The sequence below is a fragment of the Paramisgurnus dabryanus genome, chromosome 2 (assembly GCF_030506205.2).
Source record: "Paramisgurnus dabryanus chromosome 2, PD_genome_1.1, whole genome shotgun sequence".
Lineage (NCBI taxonomy): Eukaryota > Metazoa > Chordata > Actinopteri > Cypriniformes > Cobitidae > Paramisgurnus > Paramisgurnus dabryanus.
Window position 1 is genome coordinate 2,308,243 of NC_133338.1, and position 12,943 is coordinate 2,321,185.

The 12,943-nt window shown below is 37.5% G+C and overlaps 1 protein-coding gene across 7 annotated transcripts in view; it reads right to left on the minus strand.

Annotated features, from left to right (window-relative positions):
- Positions 1–344: 344 nt before the first annotated feature.
- The window catches only part of LOC135783441 (sodium/potassium/calcium exchanger 2), a 62,021-nt gene continuing 49,422 nt past the window's right edge, over positions 345–12,943 (minus strand). For 6 of the 7 annotated variants that reach the window (XR_010545635.1, XR_010545634.1, XR_010545631.1 and 3 more), the window contains 7 exons: positions 11,990–12,070; positions 11,128–11,210; positions 6,766–6,900; positions 6,600–6,689; positions 6,236–6,402; positions 2,527–5,026; positions 345–2,265 (listed from right to left, as the gene is read on the minus strand). Coding sequence is in view for 1 of the 7 variants with exons in the window: in XM_065294169.1 (XP_065150241.1) it covers positions 4,777–5,026; positions 6,236–6,402; positions 6,600–6,689; positions 6,766–6,900; positions 11,128–11,210; positions 11,990–12,070 (806 nt within the window). In the remaining 6 variants the exon portion in view is untranslated. Of the gene's footprint in view, positions 5,027–6,235; positions 6,403–6,599; positions 6,690–6,765; positions 6,901–11,127; positions 11,211–11,989; positions 12,071–12,943 lie in introns of all 7 variants that reach the window. The other variant, XM_065294169.1, reaches the window with a different exon arrangement.

The following is a 12,943-nucleotide window of genomic DNA, read 5'->3' on the forward strand; positions in this document are numbered from 1 at the left end:
TCAGACATCAAATTATTTGTTAATAAATATAAAGAAAGCAATGGTTTTTACCAAGGAGGATTAGGGCCAAGGTAAAGTCAAAATAAGTCAAATAAAGTAATAATATTTTTAAGTCAATATATCGAGAATAAAATCATAATATTTCAAGAATGAAATTGTGAGGTTTTGGGAATAAAGTAATTATTATATTTTAGAATAATGTCATATTTTTACATGAAGTGAAACTTTGCTCCTTGCATTTACATTCTGAGCACATCTCCTGTATTGTTATATTAACAAGGCAGGTTTTTAATTTGGTATTAATGTAATTATTAACAAATTAATTAAAAAATATGACATTATTAAAATATAACTTTATTCTCATTGTGCTGACTTTATTACAACTTTATTGTTGTTATATTAACTTTTTTCTCAAAATATTACAACTTTTATATAGGAATATTATTTATTTAGAACATTTTCTTAAACACTACTAGTTAAATCTCGAAATTATAATGACTTTAATCTCGAGATGGTTTTACTTTTAAATTTTAGCTAGGCCCTAATCCTCCTTTGTAGGTTTTAATATAGGCCTGGCCCTTTAAAAAAAAAAACTCTCCACAACAAAATAACTACATGGATCACAGAAATGTGATGCTACTGTACTATTGAGTTTATTAGTGGGTGTAATGTCTAAAATATAAGTTCATGTGTGTCTGTACAGATTATAAAGATAAAATCCTAAAGCACCTTTATTCATAAATGCACGTGATTTTACATATCTAGTATAACTTTAGACTGTGCTAATACATTAACACTCTTTTGTAACCAAAAGATCTTTAGGTAAATGTCTTGTGTTTAAAGCAATGAGCACAGGTTATCTTAAATTAAGCTACACATTTCCATGCATGTATTTGTGTCTACTTTAGAATAAAGAATTTCTGTCCGGGCTGAGTTTCAGTCCAAATACACAGAGAAGGTCGAGTATTAAGAGAAATCACTGCATACTGTTTAAGCAGCTCAGAGTGCCTATAATATGTCTAAATGTTTTTTTAACACTTCACTATAGTCTATAAGCACCTACACGTGTCCCTTGCCCCATTTATAATATTATTTATAACACATGATTTTTTTAAATAAACAAGTAAATAATAAGGTTGTTTTTATACTTTGGGAAGCAACATGCATGCTATTTTGTTCACTTGTGTAATCTTGTCGTGCGTTACTAAGAAAGTTAGTGGTGTACGACCACAGTCAATACTGCAGCTTCATCTACAAACTAAACAGTTTGAATCAAACTAACAAATAAACTCTTAAAACTGAAGAAAGTTGAGCATCATTGTGTACAGTTGAAGGTATCATACACCAGGTTGAGCAAATCGTGCATTATCATATCTGTTTCTTGGCATCTTGACACACAAGCAAAAATTATAAAGAAAAAATACATTTTCCAAAATAAATAAAAATAAAAAATTTTAGTATGCTGATCTAGGTCCATTTAAACCCTCAAATGTTATTTGCCACTGTGGTTTTCGCCTTTTCCGATAAAGACAAGCTGCAAATCAATTTAACAGGCTTTAGATGGATCAAACCACAGAGCCGTGTTACCTCACCAGTGCCCTTATAAGCCAACAGATGAGAGCTCGTGAAACATAAGATGACAGAATAAAACACTGAGATGTCACTAATATTAATGTGTAACAAAAACATTCATCAGCTCATGATCACATGCATCTCAAACACACCAGTAAATAAACATTCACTGTTTTCTTTGGAGCTAGGGATGTAACGGTTCACTAAACTACTCGATCAGTAATAATGTGTAAATAAAATATGAAATAATTAAAGGTGCAGTGTGTGGATTTTAGCGGCATCTAGTGGTGAGGTTGCAAATTACGACATATGGTGCGTTCACAACAGACGCAGAAGAGGTGGGAACGCCAGTGATTTACATGTTAAGTCAATGCAAAGACGCGAATGGGCATCCTGCGGCACGGGAAGCACGAATGGCGCAGTGCAGATGGCACGGAATACGCGGAAAGTTGAAAAATCGGAACATTGGCTGATTCTCGCCGTGCATTAACCAATCAGGAGCTTGACGTAATTACAGGAAGCGAGCGGAGGCAGAAAAACAAAACAACAATGGAGGACAATCATCATCACTACACGAGACATCTTCATACTTTTACAGGAATAAAAAGGATCTTGTTTGGAAGAAAGTGAGTGAGGAGGTCGAACAATATGGTAAATTTACACGATTTGAGCTATATAAGCCCCGCCCATGCACTGTAAAAAGTACTTTTCTGCCTTAAAATTTTTTGTTGAATCAACTCAGATTTACAAGTCATTTCAACTTACTATTATTTATCTTGACTAGAGATGAGTTGTTATAACTACAGGTGGGTTGTTTAAACTTATAAATTTAAGTTGACTTTTCTCAACTATATTTTATAAGTTGTGACAACTAATCTCTGTTGACAAGACTTGTAAATCTGAGTTGATTTAACAAAAAATGTTAAGGCAGCAAAGTTTTTTTTACAGTGTGACGCGAATTTACGAGCGAATGTCTCAAATTAGTAGAATTTCACACGCGACTTTGCACACGCAAACTATGCACGATTAGCATGTTTTTGCCGCCTCTTCCGCGTCTGAATTAGTCCATCGCTCACCCCTCCCTTTCGAAATGCATAGAGCAGCTACGGTAGCCACTAGTGATACACGGGTCATCTCATAACCCTGCAGGTAAAGAAATTGTCACTTTATTTGCAGGGTTGGGTTGGGGCGGATCATTAAAAACAAAATTAAAAACCATGTATGTTGGGTGCAATTCCCTATAGCTTATAATAAATATTTGGAAATATATATATTCATATTTTATATCAAGCTGCTAAATCTAATGTAGATGTATTTATAGTTCTTGTATACAGATGAATACAAACGCTGCTTTGTAAATGTTTCAAATGTGGTTCTTTATCCTATCTTGTTATTAATATGAACATGCTGGTTTCTGTGGTTCATAACCGTATGTTCTTGCCAGTTTACAATGCTATGTAATCAAATGGCTTCAAAGTACTTTTAGTCTGAAATAAAGCCTGTTTTTCACTTACATTACTTTTATTTAAAGGTGACATAAAATGATTGAACGGGGTATTTATCCTTGTGCTGTGATGTGACGTAGACAAATTTTTTTGTTTGGGTCTGTAATGCCTTAGAAGCTTCCTAAAAACCTCTCTCAGATAGCTCTATTAGGGTGGGGGATTTTAAACAAGTGGTTTTGCACCTATTTGGCTCCCCCTACTGGCTTAACTTGCAATCTCATTACTGATTGGCTGACTTTACTGCCACTCAAAAAATTTAGCCAATTATTTTAAAGTGGAGGGGCAGTGAGGTCCCTGTGATGTCATAAGCATCAGTTTTTCAGATTGGGCTGTTTTCTGGCTGACATTTCTAAAAGAGGAATTTCTATGAGACTGAGATGTTTAGCATGTCTACAACTTTTTGTAGGTTTGTGAATGCGGGTAGACTACCATTATTCAACAAAGACAAGCTAAAAATGGTTTTTCATTCTCTGTCCCCTTTAATGGTCCCAGGTTGTAAAAATAGATAAAGTGGTGCAGGAGCGGGACAAACACGTCATTGTCTGAGAAAATCTAGTTACAAATCCACGCTCTGTAGAGCAGTTTGACTGTAGAAACACGACGGCAACTTCCTTGTAAGGAGACCCGCAGTGTATGTAGATATAAACGGCTCATTTTAAGCTAATAAACACATAACAGTATATTATGCAAGGTTTTTATACACCACTAATAATATAGTATATATTTTATTGCATTTCTGCCAAAAGATCCTTTTAAAAGTTACATAGTGCACCTTTATATCAATAAATACGTAAACATTCAAGTATATGGGATTTGTTAAAGTTGCATAATATACAAAAAAATAATACAAGAATTTTCTTTATATTACATTTACTTGAACGTGAAAGACAAATTAAAGCTAAAACTGTTTCTGTATATGGAGTGAAGTCTATTAATCGATAGTTGCCGCATGTTCATAACATGAGAAATGACCAAACGTCTGTGTGATTATAAACCCTTAATGTACCCTGCAGAGAGACTAAAACATAGAAACACAACATTTGAGACATTGTGTAATATAAATATCTGCATGTTGCTTGATTTGCTTAAACACTATCAAGAAGTTATTACAGTAGAAATGATGATCCATGTGAAATGAGTTTGTATATTTTAGCAGCTCTGACTTTCAGTTTAGTGTACCGTTACAGCTCCAATTCTGCAATGAATGACACTTTACAGAGGCTCAAACCCCCTTAAAGGCACAATATGTACATTTTCACCGCTACAGGTCGCATTTTCATAAGGATGATGAAGGTGAAGCTTGACGACGCTATGAAGGAGAGTGGAACAATGGGAGATGTCATTTTCACCATCCAGAGACATATGGAATGGTGGAAACCAAGGATAATGCGGATATAACATCATTGACAAATTAACAAATCTTTGGGAACTTTTGGAATAATGTAAGTACACAACTTTGAGGTGCAAGCATTTTTGGACATTATAAAAATCTTACATATTGTGCCTTTAACACAGGACACCAAATGGTATAACAGTGAATTGATCCAGATTTGTGCCGATTCACCAAAACATGATACACCTGTGCTTCAACGGAGCTGGATGGAGGTCATGTTGGGCAAACAGAGGTGAGGTAAAGTCTCCGAGTACATACTTGTATGAAGCGTCTTTATCTTCATGAAGTCGCATGCGCACACGTGTGCTAGATAGAGACGGGGCAGACGATCACCTTGTCCTCCAACAGGACGCTGACCACCAGGAAGACAAGATAGAGCAGGAACATGATGGAGCCAAGCAGCTTGCTCATTTTCCACTTACAGGCGGCGATGGAGATGATGACGAAGATGAGCATGATGAAGAGTAGAACGATGGCACAGAACAGACCGTTACTGCTCACCCTCACTGGATTCAAATTGTTTATAAAAGAGTACAGCAGCCATGGAAGTGGTAACCTGGGAAACAAAGACTTCTGAAGATTAGAAAAGAAAATACCAAAGCTTTGTGCCAAAACATCCTTACAATAACTACTGCCTACACATATTACCCTGGTGAAAGAGCAGAGTCTTAGAAACTGCCCACCAGGTACAGCCTAACTAACAAGACCTTGATTGAGGTCTTGTTAGTTAGGCTGTACTTTGATTCATATCTTGGATATGCTGGCCCACTGGCTAGACCAGCACTGAACCAGCAAAAACCAGCCTAATCTCAGATGGAACCTCCTAAGTCAAGTAAAATTTATTTAAATGATTTGTGTTGCATTCCTAAGCAGCTTTACTGAAACTGATTAAAAAAACAGGCTTGATGCAATGCATTCTGGGATTGTCTTGTATGTAAAGGATGGTCCACCTTTTGAAACATATTGGCATGTCTATTGGCACTTTTCCACTGCATGATACAGCTCGGTATGGCTCACTTTTAGTGGGTTTTTCACTGTACAGTACCTCGTACCCACCTAGGTAGAAGCTCAAAGTGAGCCATACCAATACCAACTGTACTGGTAGTCTCCTTCAATATGGTGGTTAGCAGGCGTTCCTAATTCTGGTTATCCTAGTAACAAATTCGTAACCGTGCTCTCAGTACAAGACAAAGACAGATGAGGTAAACTCCTCTGATTCACTCTCATTGATTCTTGCTCCCGAAAGTAGCTCATAATTTGCATAAAGTTGAACTGTTCTCAACTTTTTTACGTAGCTGGACACACCCACTTTCTATCGCCAATGGTGACTGTCATTCCTGAAATCGGCAATCTTCCATTGAAATGAATGAGATAGCGTCACTGCCTTTGCTTTACATGGGGTATGTAAACACTAAAGCTCACCAATTGGTCAGAGAGATTTGTCATTGTTAAATGCATGATTAGTTTACCGTTGTGATGTCGTTGGGTGCGCTTTGCTATACGAGTTCCCAAACATCGACATGCTGAGAATCAAGAACACCATTCCATAGATGTGCTCCATTGCTCCCATGTTCTGTGCATTATGTTTGTGTCACATTTACAATGATGTCATGGCAGTAGAGGGCGATGCATCTATAACAATAAGTCTATAATCCCACCACTTTGAAGTGGTACTAAACTGCAGTGGAAAAGCGAACTGAGCCAAACCAAGTCATACCCAGTGCCACATTATGCATGTGTAGGTGAGCATGTCTGGAAGTCTTACCCCACAGTAATGTCAAATATGTTGGAGCCAACAGAGCTGGAGACGGCCATATCCCCCAGACCCTTGCGTGCCACTATGACACTGGTGATGAGATCAGGGATTGAGGTCCCAGCCGCTAGAATGGTCAGTCCCATGATCTCCTCTGTGATGCCTATAGTTTCTCCAACCTTCAGTGCAAGAACACACAACACATGGACTGATGATGACTGTTGTGCCTGTATTTCTCACATAAGTATTGCATTGTTGCCTCAGTAGTAGCTTGCGATGTACAGTACATACAAGCAGTTTGTGGAAAAATAACTCTTCAGTGACTTTCAACTTTGAATATTTTTTTGTCTCAACACATCTCATCTACGTTTCTTACCTGGTGAGCCCACCAGACCATCAGGTACGAGAAGCCTGCGATCCAGCAAATAGACCCCAGGAACGTGATTGGAAAAAACTTCTTGGCACTCTGAGAGTAAAGCACATGAAGCTGTCACAGTCGCATCAGTGTCATGTTAACTCAGCAACAGTCTTTTAGTACTCACCGGCTTCCTCACATCTGGCAGAGTTATCCAGAGAGGAATGATGATGGGTAGGAGGAAGAGATACGTGAAACGCTTACGGCAGTTCTCGGGCCATGACAGGCTAAGAGGCTGATCTTCCTCATCCTCTTCTTCACCCTGTTTGGAGTTAAAATAGCTGTTTATGTAGGAAAAGTAAACTCTGTCACATTTCAAAGCACTACACAGACAGTCACAGTCAAAATGTAGATGGATAGATCACAGTCCCATCACATCTACTTGTAACATAACTCTCATGTCTTCAGAGCAATGATAGAGCAAAAAACTCTGAGCCATGCAATGATCCTCTGGGTGCACACACACACCCACAATACTCAACACATTCGATTGCTTCCCTGTATCTCCAATTAAAGGTCTTAGAAATCCTGTGGGACACCAGCGATCTTGTCAGAACATGCCATATGTACAGGCGGCTGTAAACCCAAAGCCCCGTTCCCCATCATCGCCCGGCTGAGGGTGTAAGTGAGAGCTTTTGTGCACCTGCAGCGTTACAGCGATCGCAGTCGAGATCCTCTGAGACGAGCTGTCAGCTGCATCATGGCAGCGGTGGAAGTCGCTGAGACGCAACCAAAACAAAAGCCAAGCTCTTTTTGTCTCCACTGTTATCAATTTCACTCCAAACTGGTCAGAAACCAGGTCAAGTGTCAGAAACGGCTGCACTACGTAGTGTAGTTGACAATTAGTGTAATTATAAAGTGCGTGCTTTCCCCTTTAAGAGATGTGAAGTGGTTACTATGGTGATGGGCATTGAGTTTAAGAGGTTCCAGCTTGATTTGTAGAGGCTGGGAATTTGGGCTGAGATGGATGAGTGACATGCGAGTGAATAAAATCATTAACAGTTTCAAGTCCATACAATCAGTCATATGATGCGATGCCTTAACACAAACCTTTAGCCCTAAAATCTGATTGGCTGTTAGGAATGTTGTTTCAGGATCAACAATGATATTCATTCAGAAACACAATTTACGTCGAGTCATGGTCTACATTACTCTAGTGTGACTGTATTATCTGTTAGCTCAAAGATGATGAAAAATCACATAAATCAACAGTTCAGGCGATATCATTCTTGTGATATTTCAACGTGATCTCATGAGAATACTTGGGCATTTTTTACATAAAGATTGGTTGTACCACACATACATTTACTATAATATCATAAACTTATAATATCAACGTGTTGACAGGACAAATACATTAATTAAATGTACGTATTTTTGTACGTATTTCTATTAATAAATAATTAATTAATAAATTCATAAATAATTAAATTGTGAGCATTGGCATTTCTTACTCATACTATTGACATGTTTTCAGTCATATTTATTTATTTAAGATAGTTTACTCTTAATGAAATGTTCATGATTTTCAGAGAATCATACAATATTAAACAAGACATTAAATAACATTTCTGTAATCATTTAAACATTTTGTAATATTTAGTTTGTTGGCCATAACACACAAAAGGATTTTTCTCCTATGCAATAATAATTACACCAAAACACAAATAAATTCACAAAAGATGTTAATTTTATTCATTCGCTTTAATCCACATCTTTAAAATTCATACGACTGTGAGAAACAGATCCAAATTCAGCCCTTTATCCAGCGATCTTGATCCCAGTTCTCATCAGCGACTGTAAACATCAAATCTTGCTTTCATTATGAAATTGAATTCAAATATTGCACCTCAAGAAGTTTTACGACACATTGCATTATGGCAGTGATATCAAAGCTCATTGGCTCTTGAGGGCTACGTCACAGATTTGCGACATTGTCGTCTTTCAGTCGATGTACTTTTGACATTTGAAGTGTGCACATTGACAGAGACTTTCTTGCGGATTAATAACTTTAATATTTCTCTGTACTTCATAAACTCCAAAGAGGACCTCGACTGCAGCACATCTTCATGTTGAATACTTTTGGTACTGCTTTTGAAATTTCGCAATAAATAAATTATTGTGATTACACTTCTATCTGTTATGCTTTTTATTTCTAACAGTACATGATTGTAATGAACTGTTTTTAAATATCTTTTAAATGCTATATTGTTACAAAAACTTTCACACATTAGTGTCCGTTACGTTGCATAAAATAAAAAGAAAGTATTACATATTTTTTTACATTTTTGGGTTTAGGGTTATTGATATAATGGTTAAAGTGTAATTATACAGCAATCTTTAAGATTTGAAAGATTTGTAAATCTTTTACGTTTTTGTAGCTTAGCCTGTACAGTACAAAGCATTCACATAACTCGTCTGGGTAATATACTAATGCCGCAATAGCTAGCCTGTCTGCAACCGAGCATAATTAAAACACAACACTGTGTGACACTTGCATTACATGCAAACGGCCCCTACACTTATAGGATTTTGTTTCTCTCTCGAGGACATTGAGACAAACAGACCCAGTTCCAGCTACCGTGAAGGTCAACACAGCTCTGATCTACTGGCCGTCCTTCGACGTGATGCCCAGTCGATGCCAGACCAGCGACCACCGACGGAACCCGTTTAGTCTCCTTATCCGTTTATATCTCCCAAGGGTTTTTTTCCTCCTAGGACTTTTTTCCTTCCTGGCTAAAATAATGTCAGGAGGTTTTTCTCCTAGGGTTTTTTTCAACCCCGGGGGGTCAGCCAACATTGGCTTAGCACCCTCTTGTATATGTTACATTATTAATACGCTCGCTTGTAAAGTTTTTTTCATAGACACTGTATTTTGCTATTTATATTGTCTGTCGAATTTTCTGTGTTTTCCCCTGGTGCTATTAATGTAAAACTGCTTTGAAACAATTACCAATTGTGAAAATGTTGAATGTTAAATGTGCAAATACGTCTACATTGTAAGGTTCAGGATCTATGTAAACATACCAAAAGTTTTATGTTTTTGAAAGTTACATATTATGACTACGTAATAACAGTGAGAACAGGACGGATATTTCAACATCTCAGCTCAACTTTAGTCATTCTCGAGTAAAAATAGCTGCTTGTTGAGTTCAGATGATTTGAGAATTGTTTTGAATGTCACCCTTAGCTATTGTGTGTGTGTGGTGATGGCGTCCTGCAGGAACAGAATCATTATCAGGACGACACACTCGTGAACATTCCTGTGGGTGTGAACACAGCACCACGGCCTCCCTACAGACACACGCAGGGAAACTCAAAATAGTTTCAATAGAAACGTGGCAAAAAATGACACGGAGGACTTCACAAGAGCCAAAGTTTAAACGCAACACGGCAAATTGAGAAACAAGAGGTAGTGAGAAAAAAAATTTCACAACACATATGAACAGCAAAACGTTTATTACACGCAACAATGGTGTGACGCTTCTCAGCAGCTGCTAAAAATACAGAAGATCTGTTTTCTTTTTTTAGTAACTTCCTGATGAATCCTAAAAGAAGAAAACCTTGCTTCTCTTCATCAATAATGTAGCGTTCAATTCTCCACATGCAAGCAGAGAGGATTTACAGAAGACGACTGCTATCTCTTGTTTGAATATACACACATTTATTACACATACAATAAGAATATACTACAATAGAAATTTTAACTATGGAAATAAAACCTATATTATAGCGTTGATCTAGAATTGACCGAAATGTACTTTTGATTCGATCAAGAAGTTTCTATGATTTTTAAACTGATTAGATTAATGACGTCTACATCCATTCTGCTATCTTATTGAGAGCTTTTACTTCATTCAGTAAAACAATAAAATGTTGATGCAATTTGATACGTGTCTAATAAAAAATGCTGTACGTTCTGCCTATATTAACATGCAAATTATTAAACTGTACAGCTTATTTAACCACCGACGGTCAGTTATCACAATGGTTACAGATGTTGCCCTTGAACTTCAAATACAATGAACATCCCTCAGTCTATTCAGTACATCAGTCCATCAAGAAAACTAAAGCAGTCTTATGTTTGGCTGATCTATGGTATCTGCGTGTGCACCTGGTTTATGAGTGATGGATCTCTCGTGACCCGGTTGTCACGGTGACATTGAGAGGGCCGCATACACGCTGCGCCGTCTGTTTCGCTGGCATGTTGCCGTGCCAACAGGGGGCATCGGATGAGAGCGCTTTATTTTCTGAACGGTGATGTGAATGCTGACTCTATAGCACAGGACAGTATGTTTCTGTGCGTGTGTGTGATACAATGTGAGGAGACACATTACAGCAGGAGCGAGACAGCCAAATGTGTTCACTCCAGACGTCGAGTCCTTCACGTTTGTTTTCAAAGTCACAGCCATGATTCACTTTCTGAATATGGCTGAGAGCATAGAGGAAAATGTGTGTATGTGTTTTATTAACAGTATCAGCAACTCACCGTATCTCCATCTGGTCCAGCCGTGCCGTTCATGGGCGGGGTCACGTCCTCTTCCACATTGGAGCTGTTTGGCAGATTTTTATCTACAACACACAAAGAGACATATACCGTGAAACGTGTTAAAATGTTTTACGTACTGAAAAACCTTTAGATCTCTGCCCCGTGAGCTTTAATTTGTCTAAAGAAATAATATTTAATATATAAACTAGGGTGACCATACGTGCCATTGTCCCAGGACGCGTCCTGGATTTCAGGTGCGTCTTCCGGATACCTCCTTAATGTTCTGACATTTAAGTTAAAACATTTGTAGTTTCATTCTTACCTTGAAATGTAACGGTTGCTTTTCTGAAATAAAACCTGAAATAATAAACCTCAATGACGTATGCGGTTCACAAATACGACTTCCGCAAGACGCACCCGAAATCCTGGCCAGGACACGTCGTGGGAAAATGGCACATATGGTCACCTTACATAAACATTAATAACAACACCATGCTGTTTTTTTTGTGAGAAATATTGGTCATCCCAAAGAAATGAAAACAGATGGAAAAAATGCATTCGATAGAAACATTAAAAAGATGTTTTGAATACAGTTTGTGTATTGAGTCTGTGGACAGAGATCGGATCAAAGAAAGCAGCTCTCAACGGCCCTGCTTTTCATGCTAATATGCTAATGTGAAACTGTTAGCATAATTTCCCACTTGAGATGAAAGTGTGCGCATGTCTTCAACACACCGCAAAAAGAGACTCAAATGAGATTATGAGATGTTAAAATTGTATTGCAACCACTGATATCTTTTTTTACGTACACTTACAGTATAAAAAGCAGGAAATGCAGCAAATTTTACGCTACAACACTTACCAGCAACTCCATTTGAGTCTTCCACCTGACATTTCTTTTTGGCAATTTTGTGAAGGATGGACGCTTTCTCCCGAAACTTTCCTGAAAAACAAACAGAGTGATTTGGATTACGACATATCTTACACTATCTGTGTATATACACTGTTTTGAGCGTTTGTAGAAGATGTCTGGTGGTTATGATTAATGGATGACTGAGGGCCGTTCACATTTTGCTTTTTGTGCAAACAAGTTTGTTATGTTGTTATGTAGTCGCACAGCAAGTGTGCTCAAATAGGGAGCGTCACACAGTTGAAAATATTAAAACTTTTCAGAATGTCGCGTCCGCACAGCTTTACCCTTTAGGTTTCAATATTGTATCATGAAAACATTGTATCATTCTGTATCAACTCAAGATGGAGAAACAGCTGATCATAGCTGTACCCAGAGCTGTACAATCTGTCAATCGGCTTTTATTTTGACACAAATAGATGGAACAATGCAAAATGCATTACTGAATGGAAAAGGCCAGAGTCGTATAATAACAGAGTTACGAAACGCTTTGATCTCGCCGCCGCGCGGTCACGTGATTCATGTAACGTTCTACAGTTCCAAACCAAGCAGGGCTGTCAATCTGTTTGCATAGGTTTTCAGCTATTTTAGGTAAATATTAGCTTGTAATGGGAATTGATCACTATACTTACTGTGTTTATAACGTTTTTTTACTAGGGAGTGATGGAAATACAGTAAATCAGTTAATAAAGATAAACAGTTAATTGTGACCCAAATATAACTGTGGTTATCTATACCAACTACAGCAACACAGTTTATCTTTTATTTTTGTAGCAAAATATGGCTATATAAATGGCTATCAATCTGCTAGAAACATAATTCCTACACTTTTAATATATTAAAATCACAAAAAAGATCGCAAACGCGGTTATTTGTAACAGTGAAGCATAACAGAAACACACTAAA